General features: G+C 31.7%; 1 protein-coding gene across 1 annotated transcript; it reads right to left on the bottom strand.

Annotated features, from left to right (window-relative positions):
* Nucleotides 1-1,863: 1,863 nt before the first annotated feature.
* Smp_156540 (wnt related) lies at nucleotides 1,864-27,093 on the bottom strand (the record flags this gene model as incomplete). The annotated part of the gene is given in 7 exon segments (XM_018793475.1): nucleotides 1,864-2,038; nucleotides 2,737-2,906; nucleotides 3,692-3,826; nucleotides 17,152-18,032; nucleotides 21,319-21,493; nucleotides 21,499-21,593; nucleotides 27,048-27,093. Coding segments are annotated over 7 exon segments (1,677 nt in total).
* Nucleotides 27,094-27,513: the final 420 nt, after the last annotated feature.

Genomic DNA, 27,513 nt, shown 5'->3' with positions numbered 1-27,513 from the left:
TTGTCTTTAAATATAGAAGATTTTCGAAGATTATTAGTGTTTGATCATAAATATCTTTAAAGTGTTTCTCGCGAATGTTGGACCAACAGTTGATGTGAGCTCAGGTTAGATCTAAAGTAACAGGTAAAGGTGGCGGTTTTAGTGATGATGTAGTAGATTTTCGTCTACTAAGTGTTGGGATGATCCTGCAAATTTCTCGCAATCGACATAACAAGCTCATGAAACATTAAAGAGCATTTCATCCAATCAGCGTTTGATTAGAAGTTTTGTTAGAAACATAGCGAAAATGAAAAGTCACATGTAGAGATTCTGATTGGCTAATTAACACACTGCTACTATGTTTAGCAGTATTCTAGAATTTTCAGTAAAACCCAAGGACTTTTAAAATATTATAAAAACCCTATATTTTCTGTACAAAAACGAACCTTGGAGTAAAGTGCTTCCCACATATTTTGTGCCTTTTCTCTCGTCTTCAAGTCGCTGTATAGTTCTAACTTGGGGGTTACGAAATTAGCTTAGGATCCGAATATAGCGTTCAACAACAAGACGTATCACTAAGGTTGTTTGGATATATGTCACTTATGTACAGATCTTGAGTTTTAAATATATTGTATTAATTTTATTCTACAAACCCACTTTTTCACTTCTAGTCAGATCGTTTACGTCCAATCTTTTCTACTATCGCTATATTGTTACAAATTCTAATTCCCTGGGAGTTATTTTGTCAATTTCACCACGTTCTGCTTACATATCATTGCAACATGGTCCGAAGCACAGGTATTCAGGTTCTATATTACTTATGATTGACTGAATAATTTTGTTTTGAATATCTAGATACTGATCGACACAGCCAATACACAAACAAGTAATTCACTATTTTCACTGAGATTAATTTGGAATTTGTATGGAATCCTGAGTAAAAGACCATGTTGTTAGCGAACTCTTACAGTAACCAACTTTTTCAAACTTTCATTGTTGACCTAGTTTGGATTTAAACTACTGATGCTTTACAAGCTTCACGTTAAAGTGTAATAATGTAAATTTTCAATTCAGCAGATGTTTATACAAATTAACTGACTGTTCTTGCTAATTCTTGATAACTTTAAAGCGTCTCATCAATATTTTTTGAACATTAATAGTTAAAATTATTAATATTTTGTTACATATTTTATGGGTATCATTCCACAGTTCAGTCGACATAATCCGACTATATGCAAAAACGAAGACATTGAAATCTATGAAGTACGGCGGTTAGTTAACATGAGCCAGAAATCAATAAGTATTCTTGACAAATAGTCTTTTACCAGTTTAAATTTATGTTGAGATTTCAACCAACACAATGTTCTATATTATCGACGTTTTCGCCGATACATTGATGATTATTTAGGCTCTGGGAAAACTAATCATATTATTGATAGAACTTCTCATGTATGTAGAACTGAACATAATCGAAGACTCGTTATTTTTTCTTTCACTATGGGATTAAATTTCACTCATTTCATTCTTCAAAACTTAATCCTAAATGAATATATAATTTACGGTTGTCTGTTGTCACATATGTTTACAAAACATAAGATTTAGTTGGCGTATTTTTTAGCACAATAATTAACATGGATTTGGCTTAGCATGCAAAGTTTGAAAGATATATGTACATAACCGTGAGTGATATGGTCTAAATAATAATGGTTCCATAATAAGTTACTTACAATTTTTAAGTAGTACAGTATTTTTAAGGAAATTAAAAACATAAGATGTGTACACCACATGAATAGCCTGCTATCTTGAAATTGTTCTAGCTGGTTTAATTTATGACCCTGGAGAATTTTCTTCTGCATTTAACACCTATCAAGTTGCTAAGTGCATTCATAAACATCTCTGAGTTACAGTTTCAACATTACATTCATCACATTGTACTTTGAATCCATTGGCCATTCGACAGTTGCATTGAACAATTTCTCGTTTGGTCACATTTCTGTAACCACGGCCACAACACATATTCACACAATTTGATGTCCCCGTATCTTTCAATGTACAAATTCTGTTTACAAGTGAGAAATAAAATAAAATTTTCTAGAAGGTAAATTGATGTAAAAAGAGTACACAATCTCTCAGTACAATCGAAAATTTTGATATTCAATTGTCATTTTTTGGCCCTATCAGATTTATAACAACTTAAGCATCAAGACTTATGGCTTGCTTACTGTTAGTTGTATATATATTTTTCTAGTTAGCCGTTTATCTTAACCTAGTTGAAGGTTAACAGGTTTTAGCTATTTCTATGCGACACAATAGCTTAACTGAACTGTCGTTCAAACTATAACTTTACAGATGTCTTTGAGGGACTGAAAGGGAGATAATGCAATAATATAATAGCGTTATAATCCTCTTATCGGTATAATGATTAAAATTTACAAAAACAGGATCTTTGAGAATGCTTGTCATTTGGTTGAGCTGAATTATTTTAATATAATACTCAACCAAATTATTCGCTCGAAATCATGAATACATCTTTGAACCTTTGACAAATTTTAACAATGTGAACTTTAATTTACATTGCACTGTTATTCTGAATTGTGAATATTTTCACCATAAACCTGCTTTCTAGTATAACTAAGTTTCTTTTAATGAACAATTTTACGGGAAATAATACGCGTAGAAACTTATTTACTCACCTATCATATAGTAGTTAAAAAAATAGTTCGAAACGTTTTTTTCAAAATTATTTTTATAACTTACCTATCTCGTGTACCAACAGAACCTCTTTGAGGTTCTACATTACAATAATCTGGTGAATGTTCACTAAATACCAATTCTCCAGGTTTTACTACCTCATCGATAAATCCGTTACCAATAAATGTTTTGGCGATTAATTCACCATTTTTGCCTTCTGAAACTTGTTTGGCTGCCTTATTTTTGAGAAAATGAGAATAAAAATATCAATGATAATAGTAAGGATAGATAAAAAGAATATCTGTGACAATTATGTACTCACTCGTTACTAAATTCTTAATGTAATTGAAGGAGTCTTAATGAGAAGCCATGACTGGTACAGTTAAACTATAACAGGCGTCGGACAGTTACTTACTTTGGGCAATCGAAATTCGTTGTTTAATGTTATGAATTCATTAAAGTTAGACACATACAACATTGAACTCCGTCTTATCGGTACAACGGTTAAGCAGCCACCGTGAAACCGAATATCCTCGGTAGGGTCTTGCATACACACAATTGAGGAAACCCATACTAAGATGAAATATGTGTCCTGTATTTCATAGTATTCAATTATTGTCTAACTAAGATCAAACAACAATGTAGACTGTCTAGAGAAATAACTATTAATTAGTCATTCTGAAAATTCATGGATAAACAAATAAAAACAAATCTGAAAAACACTAAATTTAATACTGTTAAATGTATTTAGCATAGTTCGTTGATTAATGAACATGTGAAATTTATACAAATTTATTTTATATAGTTGAGATCATGAGTCAGCCGAAGCTTGACCACCATGGAAAACCTGGAAGCACTGGACGGCTGTTTCGTCCTATTGTGGGACTCAGCATGGTGGTCTAGCTTCAATTGACTCATAATCTCAACTATATAAGATTACTAAAATCTTCACAAAACCCCCTTCTGAAAATTTATTTTATAGAAAAATTACATTAATTGCTAATATTTTATTTAGACTTACTAAGTATCTCATTTTTAATGCTTTTTGCATTATTTCTGTATCGATTCGTCGAAGTTGACGAAAACAAACACGTTGAGCACAACTACCACTAACTCCATGACATTTACATACTAGTTTTTGATTAGCTTCCATTAACTAAAAAGAAATGATAAAGTTGTCAAATAACGTTTGTTGTTCATTTTCTCATTATATAATCGATACTAGTATCATTAAAGAATAATGAATACCCTTCAGCGATGAAAAGTTTGTTACTGTTGATGTCATTTATTAGTACTGTACAATTGTGTTGATAGTTATTTTTATATATAGTAATTTACAGTAAAATACAAAGTTGTTGCGTCATTAACAGTATAAATCACATATTAATATGATAGGTAGTGATATAGAATAAGGTGGGAATAATAATTGTTCACTTGATTAATACAAAGATGAAAAAATGAGTTAATCAGTGAAAACCACAATAAGTTTGATTAGAAAGGATTGTAAGATTGTGGGAAAATAAGAGACCCATCATGTCATTGTTTTGCCATAAAGATCCAGTTTGAATTGATGAATTGTTGAGATCTCAGTTATGAATAACATTTTACTGAGAAACCACTTTATCATTACATACAGCTAACATTACTTAAACAGTTACCACTGGAACAAATAGTGATAATGATATTACATATATTTTAAGATTTATGAAAAAATGATTTGATTGGAGGACACACATGGATATATATTACAATCTTGTTGAGATTAATGCTAGCCGCGTGATTCGAAACTTCGTCACTGCACTTTATAATCAAATGTGTTATCAGTGTGTTTACCAGTCAATTATTTACGGTTACGTTTTGAAATAATTTTTACTACAGAATTCGTTGGTGATATGTCTTTTGCTGTGTTGTAGTTTTTGTTACATCATGATTGACTCGGCACGTCCGTAGCTAGAAAAACTGCAGAGTACGAAACGCCCCCCCCCATCATTGATTACTACAGTGTAAATAATAATTTCCACTTCATTTAGGTAGGTTGTCAAATGCAAGGTCGAAATTTCAAACGAGAGTGGAGTTTATTCTCACCCAAATAGAGTGAGTGTTGTTAGGTATATAATTTAATATTATTATTGATTGATGGATCCAAATGGAAGAAATAAAGAGTTCAAGTTATATAATTTATTGAACTAATTGTTCTAGTAAATTAGTGATAAAACCAGGTTTTATTATTCTGAAATACGGTACTAGGTTTTCTAAAACAAGATACGTCCTTGTAATTTTGCAGTGCATTCGTTTTCCAATATTCAATGTGCGTCCGATATCAAGTATTTTTAGGTTATTTCCGTTCATTTGACGTACAATTGATGTACATAAAAGCATATATTTCACTAAAGATTACAATTCAAGCTGTAACTTCCACTTCATTTGCTCTTTTCATCTGGTAGGTTGTGATACGTTACAGTGGCGTATTCGTAGAAGACCTATGTAGATATCTTCAATCTATTGAAATAAAAACCCTAAGGAAAGTTATAATCTCATATCTAGTATTCATCCGCTAAATGAATGGAAAAATATTTTGAAAACGCTAAATATTACACTTTTCTTGAACACTGACAAATGAATAGATAACCTCATACAATTACCTTGATAATGTTGTCAGTTGTGAGTGGTAGACTGTAGATTATTACAGCTAATGAAATAACATTATGAATTCCATAATATAACTATTGTTTGGTTTTACGTCCTGACTTAAATATAAACAAGCTAAATTCTTTTGAATTCTTTTTCTTAGTGGTTCACAGTGAAACAACCCATTATCGGGTACCAGTACAATTAGACATATTTTCGATAAAGGATCAATTATTGAACGTATTGGTTAGAATTGGTAATAAAAATATCTCAGTAAAAAAGATTTGTTTGATAATGATGACGAGAGGATGCTTTTAAGTATGAACAGTACATTTAGGAAGACAATGTCGAAATGAATATGTTAAATGATCACATTGGTTAGAAAAGATTGATATAAAAGTGAAGAGAAATACTTATATCAAAGAGTAAAGTCAAATGTTTAGTTCTAATGTGACAACTATAGCAAGACTGATTCAGTGACAAGATGAATCGCAAAACATTTCAGAAACGTTTTGGCACTGAGTGTATTTAACAAAAAATAATCTGATGTTTCTTTATGTGTTCGGTCAACCAAATATTCTGCAAAGATGGGTACTTTCCATGAGTAATGAGTCAGAATTACTGATTGATCAGCAATTAGTTGAATCCACATTCATAAACCATAATTGAGTGACATAATGATGAATAAAAGAAGATATACCCCTCGACTATGGTATACTTATGATTCGTGAACCTGAGGTTCTTTTATGGTCAATTCTAGACATGTCCAATTCATCATACCATTCAACCGCAAAATGGTTGGCAAAATTATTAGAATCATTACATCAAGAATTGGTTAAGTACAGCGTTAAGGATGTATTTGAACTTGTGGATACAATAAAAAAATGAATATAAATAGCGAAACTATATTGTCACTAGTTATAACATCTTTTCTTACTAACATCCCACTGGATAAAACCATTGATTACATCTGTAAACAATTACTAGAAAAGAAAATAGAGATACAGATCCCAACAAATAAAATGAAGGAGCCTCTGTTGAAATCTATGAATATCTACTTTATGTTTAACACTGAGTTTTACAAACAAATAGATGGAGTAGCAATCAGATCAGTTAGATTATTACCATCGATACATAGATGACATAGTAATCTTGTGTGACGAACGGGTCGACAAACAAGAGCTTTTAAACTGTTTCAGTAACGTTCACCCCACGATTAAATTCACCAGAGAAGAGGAGAACGATAATAGTATAACTATCCTTGATATCATACTTTCTAGGTTCCATAAAAAGAACTGTATTTAAAAAGAACACATGAACGGGTCAGTATACCCATTTTCATGGCTTTACACCTCTTCAACACAAAACAAATTTAGTTCAATGTCTCAGTCACAGGATCAAACCATTATGTTCTGAAGATAGGGTAGATAGAGAAACAGATACATTAAAAAACATGACGAAATGACAACTATTCAGATAATTTCTTCCGAAAACTCCTACTAGGAGGTATTAAAAAAAGAAGAAACTGTGACTCAGTCATTAAAAAACACTCTATCTAAAACTGGATTTTAAAGGGGACGTAGCGGGTGACATTTTAATACATCGACTTACAAGATCTGTTGAAAGGACGTTTCATGCCGCCAATTTCTCCAACAAAACAAGTACTTACACAACAAATCAAGGATAGGTTGTCGATGATGGGCTCCTCCATATGTGTAAACTAATTCAACTGCTCCTGTGGAGCTAGTTTTGTAGACCGTACACAGAAGGCTTTATCCCTGCGTATTCGTGAACATGAACCAGCATGGTTGGGAAAAGGAGCTACAAAGTCTATTAACTGTAACATTCTTTCTCACTTGGTAGATAGTGAATATCATATTAAAATAGAGGAAACTTTCTTTGTTTTATATCAAGTTCCAAAAATTCTACCTCAAAGAGTTAGATTATGGCTACTTTACATAACCGAAGTCATCTGGATCAACTCCAGAAAACCGAACTTATGTATCCAGAGGAGGTATATTTAACCTCTATGTTTACTTGACCCACAACTGGATCACCTGATATCTAGACTGGATATTATAGACCTCTTACTTACTTACTTACTTACTTACTTACGCCTCTTACCCTCTCCCAATTCCTTTTGTGTTGATATCTTTCTTAATCTCTACATTTATCTTTTCCGATTCACGTGCATTCCTTTTTATCGTAATTACCTTGATAACATCACGTTCACACAACAATATTATCATTACCTCGATTAACAAGATGAAATTCTCCTACCAGGCACTTTATTCATACGATTTTATTTCATTTTCACTTAGTGATATTACTATTACTCTGATTGCGACTTGACATTTTACTTCAAATTATTCTAACCTTTAATAAATGACCTTTTTAATTTATAATTAATACAATTTTGAAGAAGGTATATCGTAACAGATGCAAACGTTCACCATGTATAACTGTTATATCGTAGTGAAGATTAAATTACGGGTGACTTCTGTGAACTATTATTATTATTCTTAAATTATGCTCAGTTTATTGATCACAGTCTCTCACGTTCAAGGCCACTTTTGGTTGATCTTCTGTAAATGTTAATTCCTATTTTATTATGTGATGTGGTCTATTTGGCTTCTATATAAACCAAGTATATTTGAAATAAATTATTTGCATAGTGGAAGCTGTTATTGATGTTCTGGACTCAAATGGAAGGGCTAAGAGAACAAAGGACCAATAAAGACGCTAGGCTCCCCATACCGGTCGAACGTCATTGGTTTGGTACAGTACTAAGATTGTATAAGTCTCATTTCGATAGGCGAATAAATCACGTGGTAATTAACCGGGCTTAAAGTCACAACAATAACATTGTCAAATTCATTAATAATGGTTTATTTAGGCATTTGTAAAATATCACAATAATTGTGAACTTATAACTGTAGAGCCTGGTGATGAAGTTATTGAAAACAATTGATCGCTCAAATGTTCTTCACTTTTGAAAAGAATGTCTGCTGAATAGTCTATTGAATCAATTAGTTTACATGTCGCATATTGTGGACTAATATCAATTGTATTCAGTGACACTTCTATGATATCTACGATGGAATCCTACAGTTGTTTAGCTAAAGTCAGTCTTCAACTTAAAACTTACTTACGTAAACAACCTTAAACAAAAGACGCTAACCAGAAAAGAATAATGATTTTAAACAACAAGATGAGTAACCTCTGGAATACCTCAATGCTAGGAAGAAAGTAATCAATTTCCTCAATCAGCTGATGCTTGTTTAATTAATCGAATGGGAGTGGAGTCCAGTTCATGTAGGGTGGAGACAATTATCCATCTCAAACAATTAATGAATGGTTGTGAAAGCCATCGACCAATTAAAGTTAGATATTAACACCGTAGGATATCAACTTAGTGGTCTAGAGATAAAACGTTTGTGCGTTAGGTCGAAGGTTCTGAGTTCGAGTTCCACATGTGGGATCGCCAGTGTGCAATGATGAGGAGTCCTATATATTACGATGAGATGACCATGCAGTGTTTCCGGGTCTTTAGTGGTGGTCAAGCTTAGATAGAGTTCAACTTGTAAATGGGATTCATTTTGGCAATTCTTAATTCTATAATATTATGTTACATGAGCATCGGATAATTTTTTAGAAGAATAAAATAAATTTATCTTATTCTGAATAATGTTATAATGTTGATTCTGTTGTTAATGTATGATGCTAGAAATTTAGACCATTAGCTAACAGTTAAAATTTTCAACCATTTTTATCCACATAATGTCATTCCATTATAATGTAAAAATCACATTATATTACAAAGTTAATCGTCTGAATCCAGTAATTTCACCATGGTAAATTACCAGTTATCGTTATGTGTATATAACTGCATAGTTAAGGAAATACATTCTAATTATATAAAAAAAAAACAGATAAGCTATTATATACTAGGAATGTGAATTCATGGTTTCTATTAAAAAAAAACATGTTAGTTTCAACTATCAATATATATATATATATATATAAGATGGGTAAAATGAAAATTGAATGATATAGAAGGCATTTATCATCGAAGGAAGTGGAATCATACAAATCAAGTTGTTTCAGTTTTGTTTTTTTGTTTTTTCAATAGAAATCATTATTATTTTCATGGTCATTATCACCACGGCTACCATCACAGCAACATCACCAATAAGATTACCATTATTAATAACTACCATTATTATTATTATTATTATTATTATTATATTTATCACCACCAAAAGGCTGTAAAACAATCACACAAAAAAATTATTAATAGGCTAGTCGATGTTGTACATAACTTTGTGAAAAGGTTAAATATCTTCTGGGGTTTTTTAAAGCTGACTATGTGAATTTTTCCGACTCCTTCTATTAAATTAATAATAATAATAATAAATAATGTACATTTATGTACATAAATTCACTCAATATTCAATGATAGGATGAATCATTTAAATGTAACCATATTTCATATTTTATTTTATTTTACTTTTTTTGGCAACACAACAATCTAGACCATGTCTATTTGTGTATAAATATATATGAAGAAATTTTACGCCTAGCAATATCTGAGATGATTACTTATGCGGTTTTGATCAATTGATTTGTTGTTAAGCTTCTGCTTTTCCTATATACTGAATATGTATATATTCAATGATGTGACCTTATCAATAATATTAAATAAAAGCTAATTATAGTTATTGAATTACGAATACATCGTTGAATGTTTGTATAGAAACAAAAATAACTTTACCTAACAATTTTTAGTCATTTAATTTGTTTTTTTATATTTAGTGACATTGTTTCACTTGGTTACATGGGTGGTTTATCACGTTGTTGTTTTTTTTTTGTATTTTCACACGTAAATGTAAGATACGTTATCTATTCTAGTAGCTTTGATCTTATTAGGCGGTATAATTTTAAAAAAGTCTTTGTATTGTATGAATTAATAGAAAAATTACTAATATAAACATAATCCCTTTGAACATTCATAATGAGGATTTATTAAAACAAGAAAAAACTGGCCACTTTTATTCAGATTTCATGATATTTTGTTAACTGATTTCAAATCAGTGTCAGTGTGATTACCAGCATTCACTATAATGTAAGCACACTGAGATGATGGGTCTCAAGAGAATCGGAATCCATGACGTAACGATCGCTTGTAATCACTAATAGAACTTTTTCACAGGATTTTAACATTTAGTATTTTTTGTTGGTTAAACTTAAGACCTAAATTTGAACAGTCATTTTTATTACATATTTTACAGTTATTAACTTAACTAGCGACTGCCATAAGTATGTTCTTGATAGTAAGTTGCTGGATGAGATGCGATCATTTGTAAGGTAAGAATTTCTCTCTTTCTGATTTTGCTTTGTTTGATTCAGTGATTTAAACAACTCTATTGGAATTTTTATATTTTGTTATTAAGTCAGTCACGTTAAATCATTCTATTAAGTTTTCACTGTAATTTTCAAGTTATTAAAAATTTTAGTAGTTTAACTCATGAATCCATCTAACTTAGACCACCACTGAAGACCTGGAAGCACTGCATGCTCATCTCGTCCTAGTATAGGACTCCTCAACAGTACACAACCGCGAACCCACATGCGGAACTCGAACTCAGGACTTTCGATCTAACGCACAAACGCTTTATCTCTAGACCACTAAGTTGATATCCTACGGTGTTAATATCTAACTTTAATCGATCGATGACCTTTCTCAACCCTTCATTAGTTGTCTGTGATGGATAATTGTCTCGCTTCAAATGCCATCGCGTTATCTATTTATCTACTGAGTCCTGATAGCTACTTGCTTGTGCGCTTGCTTGCACTGGATTCGAGTCCCAGAGTGAACATCAACTCTGAGATGCAGGTAAATCCAGCTAACAAGTCCCAAATAGAACGAAACGCGCTTCCTGGATTCCACTGCTAGTCACTATCCATCTTTGCTTATAATGCTTGTGAATTAAGGCTATATCGAGGCAATACGCACAGTATGCACATATGCCAATAAGAGACTGATCAATTGCAGTCCTAAATATCAATGGGAAGATTCAAGCAAACAATACCAAGTGAATTTAAATTGTTTGTTTGTTGCTTTTTTAAATTATTCTCTAAGGATCTTTAAATAACGTTGTTCAGTGTAATATTGGCTCATTACAATTTAATTTATTACTCTTTATGTATATTTCAATGAACACATGTTTTCGATAACTAATTTACATATCTTAAACTAATTAAATTATGAAAATTATTAATTACCTTTATCAAGGTAAACTACAAGTAAAGAGTAAATGTGAAAGTAATAATAAAGTATAGTTTTAATGATTACTAATGTATAAAGTATGTTATTAGTTGTATTACTGGTATCTCTGAACTAAAGTGGATAAAGATAGTTCGAGAATAGAATAATCTATGGTATATACAAGCCTTATTACTTTGTCTAAAATGTGCAAGGAAGAAATAAGAATAAAATTACTTATTTTGTACCATATTATTAAACGAAAAAGTGATATGAAATGGATAGATATAAAGCAATATAGTTTTACTTGGAGTAAATCCAGTTGAATATGATTATGAATGAGGCTCAGGTGTTTCATGTTTATTTTATTAAATAAACTTGATAAATGAAATAAAGTTGAATGATTTCAGTAGTGTTTTATAAATGTGATTGAGAATTTTAGTTTTATATCATAGATTGATCTTAATTATACAACAGTTGAAATCTAGACAAAATTGGGCACCTGTTTCGTCTTAGTATAGGACTGTACAATATTATGTATTCATTACTGTCGAACAGGGGTAGAACTAGCAACCTTCAAGGATGATGATGAGAGTATAGCCTTTAGATTACTGGATCGCCACCCAATAGCTTTCATTTCTAACTTTATTTAATACGTTATATGGCATGAATATCATGCATCGTCATTACTAATATTTGTCTCATACCAGATGTGAATGAATTTTTTTTGTCACGGCTTTTCACTGAAATACTTGGATTGTTTATCAATTGAGTGTTTTATATTTATTGAACTGTTACACATTAATAAATAAATAATATATTTGTAATATCCCAATGAGCAGAAAAATTAGATTTTCTGACGTTTCGTGACTCACTGTAAGCCACTTCTTCAGAGAATAAATAACCAAATTAACATTAATCCAAGTTTGAATAGTACAACTGAACAAAGCAAGAGTATTAGGTGTGATCAATCAAAAAACAGGTCTGAATAACTTGACTTTTATTTCGGAGATGGTGAGTTGTACGAACATAAATACTTAGTAAGCTGTTTGATCGTTAATAAATGTTTACTTAATGTTTCTATACAAAATCATTAAATTAAAGGGTAATTTAATCATAATCCATTTATTATTGATATCCGATTCAATGTACGGTCATTTTATCATTAAGATAAACAAATTATCATATATATGAATTCTTTTAAATTATCGTTTGTTATTTTACCAAACATGGGTTGGTGAAAACACTCTTCTAAATATCCAGAAAGTTGTGTTCACCTAAAAAGCTCGAAGAGAAATATACTGTAATAAATAATTATCTGAGAGAAAACGGATATCCTTAACCAATTGTGAAGAAATATAGTCCTGAATACCGAAGTAAGACAAAAGAATACAAACTAGAATAGGAGAATTTTATTATTTGATTGTCATCTAAAGGTAATCAAATGATGAATAAGATCAATTAAACACTATAAGTAGCTTTATGAAGTACATTCTGAGCTGCGAGGTTTATCTCAATATACATAATACTACGATCAATATTACAAACTAAAGTAGACAAATATATATCAAATATAACCCCTAACAGCATTCATCAATTTACATGTATATACAAAACCACATACATTGGAGGGACAATGAATAGGCTTCTACTGGGTTAAATGGGGATATTTCGAAAATCCTACACTTTCAAGGAGAAATCTAATTATGCAGTTCTATAGCACGGTACGTACTAAACACAGGATATGACGTGAATTCAACGAATCCCTTCAGTGTTATTTATAAACAATATATAATACTTTAATATTAAAACTCAAAGAGATCATAGCAACCACAAGGCTTTGTATTCAAACATATTTGTAGTCGGCCTTCAACAGCCTAAACAACATGTTAATCTCTTTTTCTCTCAATGAACTGAGATCATAATTTACTTAATTCAAATCACAAATCTTCAATTCTTACTTAAACTTCTAAAATTTTTGTTATAATACACAATATGATTATCTTAATATTCTAGAACTATTACCTAAAGCAATTATGAAAAGAACCCCATATTTTGAAACTTTAATTTGTAACTTCTTTCAGACTACGAACAAACCAAATCTCTATTCATTAGTAATTCATCTTTGTATGTAGTTGGAAAGAATACAAAGAAATACAACAGATTCATCATACTTTATATGGTTGAGATCATGAATCGATTGAAGCCTGACCACCATGGAAAACTTGGAAGCACTGGACGGCCGTTTCATCCTATTTCGGATTCCTCAGCAGTGCGCATCCACGATCCCGCCTCGCAAGATTCGAACCCAGGACTAAAATCTCCACAAAACCCCCTTCTGATAAGATTCATCATATTCTGCAAATATTGTCATTCATGCTTTATTCTTATTCTATTTATATCATGTTTTAATCTATGATATACTTACTGTTTAATAACAAATAGAATACTTCCAGCTACAATTCTCTGTTAATATTGAAAAAAGTGCCGAAAAATCATATTCCGAAAAGAATAATCATGTATTAAATATGTTTTTCAAAACTATTCTATTTTGTTTTGTATATGCTAAACTTATTCAATGAAACACCTAACATTTTTCATTGTCTAATCAGATGTTACTATTGTTATTACTTATTGTAAAATATAAAATAGTTGTTATTTTGATTGCTATGGAACTTAGCTTTCAAATAGTAATTCCATGACTCAGAGACCATTTCAACCATTACAGTAGTGATAGTATTGTGGTATGTGGTAGTGATGTCGACAGAAATAAGTAGTATGTATGTATCATCAATTAAAAGGTTAAGAAGATTTAGGAAAAGTGAATGGAAATAGAAAATTATTGATGAGAAAATGAAGGAACAATAAAGTTTGAGAAAATTGGCTAACATTTCTCAAATGAAGAACTTACTGTATGGTACTCAGATTTTCCTAAGAAATTCGGTAATTTTACGTTCAAATACAGTTGGTTGTTCCCACTTGTGTTCTCGTTCACTATAGCATCATTAACCGTCACATGAATGATAGATCTGAAAGATCCGTGCTTCGTGAATAAGCCACATTATGTTCAAGGTTGGAACGTTTCGTGTCATTTTTAAAATTACTTTCACATTACCAATAAAATCAATATATTTGTAACACCCCAATGAGTAGAAAGATTCAATTTTCTTATGTTTCGTAACTCTCTGTAAACTGATTCTCCAAAGGATATTTATTATTTTCATTAATATCAGTTTACTCAATGCTTAATTTATCTGAAATTTTCAAGTCAAACCATAGTAATCATTCCTACATACTTTCACATTGTTCCTCGTGAAGCTGATTACTGTAATTATTTGAATAAAGTATTGGCATATACTCAGTTTATTGGATAAATGTCAACTAGTCAGGTACTGTCATTACGTTAGTAACTACTCAGTGCAACGTTAGTCTCAATAGGACATATTCAGTATACAGTAGATAATTATATTTACACTAAAGTATTTGGTGGATCATCTATGATTGGGCACTTCTAAGAAGTGAAAGAAAAAAAACCCAATTCTATTATTTTATTGACATTTTCATTATTGGAAAGAAAATCATCTATAATTTATAAGTGAAAGTAATTAATATTTTGACAACTAAATAATAATATCATGAACAATATATTTAGGGTTTATTTATAGCGTAATCGATTAAATGAAGCTCGAATACCTGAGTTGGTTTGATTATCAATGTATAAAGAGTTTATTAACTGGAAACTTCTAATTAGATTCCAACTTATATTAGGAAAATGTATTTTCTGAAAATTAGACTTAACGGTTTCTATCAGTATCCCTTAAATAATGAGAAACAAATGTAGATATTATTCTGAAAGTGTAATATGGGTTACTTATATCTATATAAGTAGTACATAGTGATGGTCAGCCATAGAATGTATTTCACTAGATGATTGATAAGGAAAGAGCCGGAACGAAACGCAATTGGTATGAAAATGCATGAACAATGAAGTCAGAGAAGAATGACTGATATTTGCAGAAGGAATGGTCAAGATTAAAACAAGTGGTTGTTACTTTGCAAATTAACTATTTACTGTTTGGTTACCAGATTTTACTGAGATATTATGTAATTTTGTGCTCAAATATATTCGATTGTCCCAACTTGTGTTCTTGTTCACTACAAAAGCATATATTAACAAATCACACCGATAGTTCAGAAACTCTCCAGACAAGGGATAATTATAAACATGAGGAAAGTAAACGTAATATTACGAAGGGCGATATAATATTATATATACATATATTCTTTGAAGTACCTACCAAATTAAGGTATAAAAATTATTAGGTAGTATTTTAACTTCCCCCCGTTTATCCCAATTATTTTGAAAATAAATTTACATTATTTATGTGTACATTCAAATAAAAACATTTTCAAAAGAATTTCAGTTTCCTGTATTTATGCATTTATGTCAGCTTACCATTTTAATGAATTTTTAATTCAATGAGTTTGATAGTGTTCATGTGGACGCTGCTCATAAGAATCTTTGTATGTAGCTTGGCGTCGAAGTTGTAACAATTGTCTGACAGAGTGAAGAGTTTCGGTACATCGAAATTACGGCATTCTCTAAACACTTGGAGGCCAGTCTAGAAGATAGTTCAGATTGCAGAACACACCAGAAGATGCAAATGGAGGATTGAGAGCTTTATAAATATCTCACATGTAAATACATTGTAACTTCTCGCAATTAATATACATACATACTATCCATTGTCTTGTTTTGTAATTTTACTTGCAAGTTAGACTGAAACAAGCTTATGGAGAAAACAATTATCTGCGAACAAAGTTAACTTGAATTTTCACTGTTTGGTGCATTCTACACCTTAGCATGGTGGTTCCTTTTAAAAAGAAGGCTAAACGATTTTATATTTCGAATAATTTATTGGTACCTTAATGAATTAGACACACGCCAATGAATAAATTCCCAATGAGTTTTTTGAAGTTTTAATAAGACACAGTGACTCGTGTCGTTAATTAAGCTGCATGTTAGGGAGTTATCTGCCTATATCTATGGACGATAGATGAATTTTCTCATAAACGTGCTTGATGGGAAAATTTTAACACTAGATTTCAAATCTGTTAAAAATATCCGATTTTAGATTTTAAGTGGATTGTTGCGGTGCTCCAAACCTGAACAAAAAATGTTGTACATTTCCTTCAGGCTTTTAATAGTTCTCAAATTCATTTTGATTTCGGACATATACTGTCTTCATATGGAAGTGATTTTTAGGTAAACTCTTTGGCAAATGAAGTAGATTTTAAATTTTTGTTTTATTTATTTTGTATAAAATGTTTGCCATTGTACATGGAGCATAAGACGCGAGTACTTAGATTAAGTTGGCTTTCAGTATTCAACTATGACAAACCATAAACTTTTGAACTGAATGCTAAAATCAAAGTAGATTCATTTCAATTACTGATAATAAATCAATTAACCATATTATCCAGTTCACTATCATTCACAAATACTTTAAACGGTATGCAAAGAAAAGATAATAATGAAATAATTGTAACAATGTGTATTATTAACTTACTACTACACCTGCTAGATAATTATGACGATTTAGACTACGTAATAAGGATTTCTTTCTACCTTGTTTTGATCTAGCATGACGTGGTAATCTTTCATCATTATCATCTATTGAATCATACATTTGTTGTGCTGAACTGTATGATGGATATTTGTTGGTTTGTGCTGTAGATTGATATGACCACGTTTTATGCAGATTACGACGTCGTCTATCTGTATATTCATGTTGTAAATGGAATAATTTTGAATCATCTATTTCACTGTCATCCTCTCCTTCATTTTCTTCAATTTCTTCGTCTGGATCTTCTTCTCTAACTCTATCATCTACATTCTCATTAACATTGATTTGATTTTGAAACGGACTAAACATATCAGATATTTCTGTTGTATCATAACTACTTTCTGTAACATGTGAAGAGTATGTTGATCTTTTATAACGATTTTGATTATTCATATCTTGTATTGAATCTAAATTAGGATTATCTGTTTCCATTGGTGGAGGTAGCATTACATGTACATTTGGAAAACCAAGAAATAATGATGTATATTCTTTAGCTGTACGTAAATTATCAGAACAACCAGCCCAATAAAACTTACTAACTGTTGGTTGACCATCTGTCATTGGTATATTGTTTGATTTAGATGTATCAATGGAATTCATTGAATGACCATCGGAATTATATACTAATGCATTATTATTATCATTGTACAAAGTTTGTTGTCTAAGTAAATTATTATTGTTATTTTTATATAGATGAGATGAAGGATAATTTGGTGTAGCATAACTGCCATCTTCATCACCACAAGAACAATATCGAATTTTATTCAATGCACAATATCGTCCAATTTCAAATAATAATACAGAACTTGCAAATGCATGTACAATTGCTTGTTCACGTGTACCTATAATAGTGATTATTTTAATATGAATAGTTACATAGTTAAAAAAGGTAGATAATACAAATGAATTAGCTACGTTCTTCTGCTCCACAAGTATCATATTTACTTCAGTCAACTTTGTTGCTTTGCTTTAAGAGCCTGTGTTCAATTTATCTGGGTAGATGTTCTTATCCAATTGTTCAGTTATGATACTACACTGAAAGTGACACTATATTTACAAACTCTGCAAAGAGATGTAAAACAAAATAACTGACCATAGCTAAGGCATTAATAATTTAGTAGATCTCCAAAGGGGGCGTTTGCTTGTGAATCTATATGATAGTATTTAAATAATAAAGGAATTGGTATGTTGTCAGAATATAAATGAAAATAATGTATTTGTAATATCCGAATGGGTAAGAAAATTAGATTTTCTGACGTTTCGTAACTCACTGTAAGCCACTTCTTCAAGGAAGAAATAACCAAATCAAAATTAATCCAAGTTTGAATAGTACAACTGGACAAATCAGGAATATTAGGTGTGATCAATCAAAAAACAGGTTTGAACAGGACTTGTCACGAAATGTCAGAAAATCTAATTTTTCTACTTATATATTATACGTATGTATTATTTTTATTTATGACAACCTATTCCAATGATCAATTTACTTAAAATTATCAAGTCAAACCTTGCTATCAGAAAAGCTTTTTATAATGCGGTGGGATCATTAAACTAACTAAATACTTTTATTTATTAAGTATACTGTTATGGGTGGCATATTTTACTTTTGATAAATAATCGACCATTGAAATAACCAAAGTAGCTGTGACTACACATAATCCAAAGTGGTAAGATAAGGGTTATATGTTATGATTGAAGTGTAAAGATCAATTTCAGAAAAATTATAAAGGATAAACTCATTTTGCATTGTTTGCTTGAATCTTCCCATCGTTGTCTACGACCGCAATTGATCAGTCTCTTATTGGCATATATGCTTCCTGTGCGGATTGCCTCGATATTGCCTTAATTCATAAGTATTATAGGCAAAGATGGATGGTGTTTAGCAGTGGAATTCAGGAGTGAACATCAACTCTGGGATGCAGGTGCATCCAGCTGATGAGTCTCAAATAGGACGAAACGCGCGTTCTGGATTCCACTGCTAGCCACTAGCCATTTTTGCTTATAATTATGGAGGAGGTTTTACAGTTGTTTATGATGAGTCCATTTATGATTGTTAAAGAGATTAACAAACTGCAAATTAATAAATTATTTGATATGATTCAATTCGGTTAACTAACACTTTTCAGTGAATGGAATTATTGACATAAGTTCCAAAATGAACTGTTATCGAACGATATTATAACCGAAAAACATAGAAGTATTATTTTATTGAAACGACTTATTAAAACACAAAATATTAGCACAGAAATAAATATAATTAGAGATTATTCGAAAAATAAATATTTGGAAAGTATCGATTTTGCATATCACTTTCATACCAATGTAACTAACGTGTCTGTAATATACAGAAATAAACATTTTTAGGTAGACGATAGTTATGCGAATTACGAACAGTTGTTTAAGGACTGTATGAGATCAAAACATTGAGTATGGTAAAGAGAGGGCTTTAGCAGATTATGTTGAAAACATAATTCTGGTTTTTGACTGTGCACGGCTAACACCTCCACATTGCGGACTATATGTTATTTTTCCTTCTAATAACTGTCGAATGGATCTTGTACACAATATTACACAAACACCTTGAACTTAAGATTTCTGCAGTTACTTTATATTAAGTATTTTAAATTCTTTAGAGATATTCTCATCGTAACTAAACGTAAGTTTTTTATTAATTGTTTACGGTAAACAATTCCCTCCATAAAATTCGCTTTCAATAAAGTTGAGCAGAATACATGAGAGCGTTAGGATGAAGAACAAATGAGATGTAGGTTAGTTTTAAATAGAATGCAGCTCTGATTTTTCCAGATATCCTCTGCATTATCTAATACGTTTACTAAATGTGAACATTTTATTTACTTCATCCCTTATTTTAGTGAGCAAGACGTAAAAACAGCTAATTTTCAGTTAAATTCTTTTCCTATTATAAATTTTAATGACTTATGACAAACCAGAGTACTTGTAGTTCACTTTACTTTTTATCACATCCGATTAGAGTTTTGTCGACATATTTCCTACATAAGCTTCGTTTTTTAACCATCGATTTGGGCATAAGATCTCCTACACTTGCTATAAACAAATCAGCTCACAGAGGATTAAACTATGACCTCGTACCGATTACTTCTCTCTATCGACTTTTTGACAAAAGTCTCACTGTACATTTCAAGTTTCTATACAAGTAAGTTCTTTCCAATAAACCATAAGTTTCTCTATATTTATCCGATTCCGTTCAATACATTTGTAAGTACAAAGTATAGTTTCCTATAAAAATCAGATAAAAATAACAGATTTATATTTAATGACTGACGTTCAATATCATCGATCCACCGTTGCCTCTTTTTTAATTGTATTAATTTTACATATTACAGAGTCGCAATAGGACTTCAGGAAATTCACTACGGAGCTAGTACCATGTGAATATGTGAGTTTGTTTTAGTTGAGTGCTTTATAATGACATCTTTTGACTTTTTCTATAGCGAGAACAAGAGTTCCTAACTTTGGTTTGGTCCAATGCTATATATATATATATGTTTGTGAAACTGTAGTTCTATGTTATGTATATTATCAAAATAACCACTTTCTTTTCATGGGAGAGATGAATCATGGCTAGTAGCGAAATTCAGATGTGAGTGCAGTTCTTTTTAGATGAGTAAGATAGATATACTTACATCCCTGCATTGATGTCCACACCGGCACTCAAACACAATACCTGTTTATTCTCTTCAGATACAATGAATTGCCCATTGAGTTAGTGAGTTCAGTTAACCGCTTACTTATTTAAAGGGCATTGATTTAATTTGTAAGGATATGAACTATGCCGACTGAGAATGATCATAATTCAGAGAGAAACATCAACAAATGAATAAATTTAGCCCTTACATCTTCAGGTAATTCATTTTCTGTACTTATAAACGAAATAAAAACGAAAAATCACTGACTATTTATGTTCCCTGGTGGTTTGACCACATTATGTCCAACCTAGTTTTTAGTTATCTAATACTACATTTCATCAACTTACTGATGAAAAATTTTTATTTTCAAATAAAGCGACTAATAACTCGTTACATTTACCAACAGATTGATTCTTATTCTTTTATTAAATCATAAGCACTAAATTAATGAAAAAATTACCTCTTCTTAACTCTGGTGATACATGCGGTAGTTGATGTATAGAAGTACAATTCCATCGTCTATCTGAAAATGTTTTTGGGCAGTGATATCCTACAGCATGTGCAGCTCTAAGTACAGCAAGCATTGCATAACCAAAACGTGGGTGCATACAAAATCGTGCTTGTCTTCTTCGAAGACCTAATTTATTAGCAGCTTTTTGACATTCATCTGGAGTAAATCGATCAGCTGTTGAATCCACTGGATGATCTGCACTTTTTGGTAATCTGTATATACCTCTGAAATAGTGGAAAAATGTTCAGTCAATATTTTCAATGTAAATTATGTAAAACTGTTAGCATATTTTTATTTGTTATTTAATTCATTCTGAAAATTGTCATACAAATAGGACAGAATAATAGTATTAGACAATAAATCTTTTATAAGACACGTGAATATTTCAAATATACTTTAAAATATATCACCAAGGTTGAAGTAAATGTATCTCTCTACATGTTAGGAACCTGATATTTTGTTAGAGTATCAAATAACGTTAAGAATAAGCTACCTTTTTGACTGAACAACGGAGAAATCAGATATTATTTCATGAGTATATATATATATATGAGTTCACGACAGATGCTAGATATTTTAAGCCAGATGGTGAGAATTAATGAAGCAACGAATACTGTCGACTTAGATTTTGTTTTTAATTATATATGATTTCATCTAAACAATCAAGTTATTTCATCATTTCTATAGAAATACAACCAACCTGGAAATGAGTCAACTTTCATAATTTTTGTTATGTTTATGGGAAAAATAATGTGCCACTAATATACTGAAGGTTAAAAGTGAATTATGATTTTGATAAGATAAATATTCTATAATCGTGTCGTATTTAGACAATAGTTTCTATTATTGAGGACTAATTTCATAGTCCCAGTTTTTCACCTTTTATTACTAACAAAGAACATATTTCATATAACAAATTTCACCAGTCACAATTGATTGATCACTGGGTGGTGATCAATATCATGCGTGTCAAGTCCATATTTCACCAGTAAATAAGTTGATGTTAATCAAAATCTATTTGTAGAAACGAAAGGGGATTTCAATGTAATCGAAGCATCAAAAATAAAATGGCATGAAAAATCGACATAGAGAAAGACAATTTGTTTCAAGACATTTGTGGCTGAAGTGGAACCGAATCTAATGGTCACTGAAAAACTCTTTCAAACATATTTTCCAGAGTATTTCCAAGTTGGAGATTAGAAATTGTTATAACTTTGTTATCGTGTTGAGAATTCTTTAACTTTTTCAGACGTATAGTTTAAAAATAAACCTTTGCAACCAAAGTATATATATAAGAAAAGGAATAACGCCACTCGAAAGTAATTTAGACACAAACACGGTGAAACAATTTTCTGGAGGAAACCAGCTAGCATAAAATCTAGATTCCTGGCTTTCTGTTGACTGTCTTCAAACACCCAATTCTCAAGAAGTTTAAGTGCTAAGCATTAGGAACTGAATCATAAACTGGTTATTATGACATCAATTCTATCAACTGTGATACTGAATTATAAGCTATTTATAATATTTTAAGAAAGGGCACCAATGAATATTCGTCGAATTAAATAAAATTTGCTTCCTAATTGTTTCTAGGAATTCATTAAACAGAGCTGACTTGTGTACTTTTGTATGGTTCGCAGTAAAATTCTATCCTATTACCTTGTCGAAATTTGTATAATCCGACTGTTAGCATAATACATTTAGAGATAGTTGAGATTGAAAAACAACGAATATTTGAACAAATAATTGTTTTCAATAATTTCAACGTTAGCCCCTACAATTATAAATTCATAATTATTTTATTTGAATAACCTAAATAAGCCATATGTAAACAAGTTGTGAGTAAATTAGGCAAGCTTGTGTGTTAAATTAATAAACTTTTGCATCGATTACAGATTAAATACGTTCAAAATGTATTGTAAATTTGGAAGGTCATTTAAGAAGAGGGTAGGAAAATTCATTGTAAGTTGTTAAGTTACAATCAATGTAATAAAATAAATCATGAACAAAATGAATAATCGAAAAAATGGTGTGTCCCGCAGAAATGAGAGGATATAACCTGGACGTTCTTGAATTGAGTGAAACTCATTTCACTTAATCTGAAAAACAAGAATGACTTCAAGAGAGCTATCATTGTTGTTATGACTTGATCAGGGTCGTCGCTAATTTGTTATGACCTTACAAATTAAACAAGGTCGTAACTCGCGTGAATTATCCACCAAAAGAAATACGACTTCTCCAACCTTAACACGGTGACAATCAAGGACGTCCAATCAGTATGAGTAATCTCGCGTCCTTATTGGTCCTTAATCCGCCTAGCCCGTCCACTTGAGTCCAGTACACCAATAGCAGCTGCTGTTATGCGAATTTATGCGAATCGTTTATTTCAAACATACTCTGTTTATATATCAGACAGACAGACCACATCACACCATAAAATAGAAAATAATATTTGTACAAAATCAAGCCAAATGTGGCTGTGAGCTTGGGAGACAATAATCAATAAACAGAGTATAGTTTAGGAACAGTAAATCGTATAATAATAATCAATAGGTCAAAATGAAGCTTATAATGAGATGAATATAAATATACGTAATCTAGTTACTGAATAGTTAAACAATAAGAATATACATAGAACAATCGTCCATTAATAGGTCCTGGGAGTTACCCGTACTTATGTCATCGCCAGGATATAACAATTGTATTCCGGTCATAAAAAAGAAGACGTCCCACACTCACATAAAGTTAAACTGATGTTATTCAAAGAAGCATTAGAAACGTTTATTGGATGACAAACCCACAGGTTGAGGATCATCAACGTATCCCTGGAAACCAAATAGGCAAGGATTACAATGAATGACATCCAGTGCTATGGGCCCACCAGTTATAGCAGCGAAGGTGGAAGAGATACTGAGATACTGATGTTCATCCTAGAATAGTGCCCAGGAAAGACATGATCATCTAGATAGGGGACTTAAGTGCCCAGATAGGGATGGATAGGATTGGATATGAATCTAAAATATGTCGATATGGATTAGGAAAGAAAAATGAGCTAAGTGATAGACCAAAAAATGCATGTGAATTCGGCAAATTAGTAATAGGTGACAATATCTTCCATCACAAACTCATACAGAGACTACATGGGTTTCACCGAATAACACTACGGAGAATTAGATCAGTTACATTAACATGGATAAAAAATTTGGAATATCCGTTGAAGGTATAAGAAAAAAGAGGGGTGCTGATATAACTTCAGATCTATAACTAAGCTCAGATTGAAGTTGAGAAAGAATTGAGGAGTTGAACAAGCAGCACTACAAATGTTTAGATACAGGCTACGTTAGAGGTACTAACAAACTCAGCAAATTCAATATAGCTTTCAGTAACGAGCTATAAGCCCTACAAGATCTACCAAAAGAATAGGAAGTCACTATAGTGAGAAACTGGAAAGGGATTAAAGAAACAATTACTTCAACATGCCAGGAGATGCTAGACCACTAGAATAACGAGGATAGACAGTGGATCTCTGTTGATATTGTGGGTAAGATTCAAGAGAAGAAGAACAGGGATACAGCATTCAAGGACAGCCGAACAAGAGCGGAGAATGCCAAAACACAAGACAGATACATGGAAGAAAACGAGGGAGTAAAGAGAAGCATTGGAGCTGATGAACGAAAATATATGGAAGACCTAACAATAACAACAGAAAAAGCTGCGAAAGAAAGAAATGTGACAGACCTTTATGATATAACGAAGACAGTAGTATGAAATGTGGTATGTTAGGGTGACCAAACGAAAAAATGGGACAAGTAGGTAAGAAACTTTGAAGGGCTCTTGAATAGGCTGGAGCTACTGAACTCATCGGACGTCAAAATAGCACACACAGACCCTCTTGTAGATATTACTCTTTCAACAATCGAGGAAGTCAACAAGGTCATTGTATGGATCAATACTAGAGAAGAAGCTGGACTTGTAATGTGTAGTTCTACATCAAGTTCATATGAGTTATTCCAGCTTCTGAACAGATCGTTTTATTTCTTCTTCTTAAGTCACATTTTGACCTTATCAATTATTCGCTCACTAACCTTGACTGTTTTTTATATGAGCATATGTATGTCCACCGCTTATCTCATTCATCACACGTCTTTAGCTTCTTTTTTCTGGTCATAAATATTGAGTCACGCTTGATTTAATGGAGTCGGCTCAATTGCCTTCTTCGCTTTGCTTCGTTTCCTCGATTCTTATTCTTTATATCTGTCCGGATAAACGACTGTATAGAATATACGCATCCAGAATTACTTCCCGTATATGGCTTATGTAATTTCCCTATTTTCTAACACAAATTAAGTCAATAATTATATGCGAGCGTAGCCGAGATATATTTTTCATTAATATCATCATTCGATCGAATTGGAGTCAGGTCAACAGGCCACTAAAGACTTAAGAGAAGACAAGCCGAATTATATAAGTTGGACAGAAGATCTAGTAGGTTCCTAACTTTGAGATCTACAGATTAACTTCTGCATGGATCGATCATATGAAGACTAAGTCACGACATTTTGGATTATTGTTGTATAGTCGATTGACTGGAACATATAACTATACATTAACTTCCTTGATTATGGGAAAGAAGTTAACAGTGTGAATGAGAAAACTTTGTGGTATCGTCTTCGATACCCTGGAGTAAGTGAGAAGGTAGTCACTGTAGTACGAAATTGTTGCAGAGGACAGAATTAAAAGTCTTGGAGCTCGCAAATGCATTTCACGTAAGGACTGGCGTTAGACAAGGTTATCTCGTCCCTACCTTCCTCTTTTTATAAGCTGTTAACTGGATCATAAAAACTTTCGAAGTTCAAGAAAGGTACAAAATATAGTGGATACCTGGAACTCCGCTTAATGATGTGAGTTCTCAAGATGACTTAGCCCTTCTGTCCGTACAAAATAACAAATGCGTACGAAGATAGCTGATGAATCAGCGATTTCCGAAATAATAGGCCTCAACATTAACAAATAAAAACCAAGAATATGAAGTACAACACAGCTGGCAGCGACCCAATCACACCTGATGGAGAAGCTCTGGAAGAGGTGTTAGCTTATACATACCTGTGCAGTATTATTGTTAAACAAGGAGGATCTGACTCAGATATCAAGGCATGGATTGGCAGAGTAATGGCAGCAATCCTACAGGTGAAAAACTCGAAAAACTGCCACTCAACATCATAGTGAGGATTTTCAAAATCATCATCAAGACAGTGCTGTTTCGCTGGACTAAGACTTGGCCAACTAACACTGCTATCAGTAAAAAGTACAGGTATTTATAAACAGTTGCCTACACAAGGCACTTTAAATCGATTGGTCATAGACTTATTAATAACTTATCCTGTCAAAGAACAAACCAGCTGCCAGTTGACGAAATTAGAAAAAGATGCCAAGAGTGAATAGGACACTTTATGGAAATCATCAAACTACATTACAAAGCAAGCCGTAACTTGGAATCTTCAGAGCAAAATGGAAAGAGGCGGATCAAAGGATGTGGCCCTGATAGTTGGACGCAGATATCGAAAGAAAAAATACTACTTGGCAACAAATGTAAAGGAGAGACCAGGATAGAGATGGTTGGAGATCTCTAGTCGGTGGCTCATGCCACAGTAAGTGTAACTGGCTTAAGTGCATAATTTACTTGCTGATGGTATCAAGGAAGAAGTCGAGTTTTATATCAGTCGCCATTTGTCGATTATATATAAATATCTTCTTCGTTTTAAATAAACCTCACTTCTTTATAACTAATAAATGTCAACTGTTGTTATGTGACTAACTGTTATATAAACGTCTCAGCATAATATTAGTCTATTTACTGTTTGAATAACACATCGAAGACGCATCTGATAATGATATTGGGTATCGTGAGTTTAAACTCTACAAGAAATATCTAATTCATAAATATATCATTTTATACCAATCATTTCTAATAGTTTCACTTTAATACTTTAATCTGCTACGTTATGTAAATACTCGATAATTGAATGTAGACTAAATAACTTGATAAACAGAAAACTTATTATGATCTTCATTTCATACAAATGAAAAGATTTGAAGGAATATAAAGGTGTATAGCTAAAGTATTTTGTTCAAGACTCGTATTTACCT

Source organism: Schistosoma mansoni (assembly GCF_000237925.1).
Source record: "Schistosoma mansoni, WGS project CABG00000000 data, supercontig 0203, strain Puerto Rico, whole genome shotgun sequence".
NCBI classification, from domain to species: Eukaryota; Metazoa; Platyhelminthes; class Trematoda; order Strigeidida; family Schistosomatidae; genus Schistosoma; species Schistosoma mansoni.
Note: the sequence above shows the minus strand (reverse complement) of the source record. Positions and strands in the feature narration are given on the sequence as shown.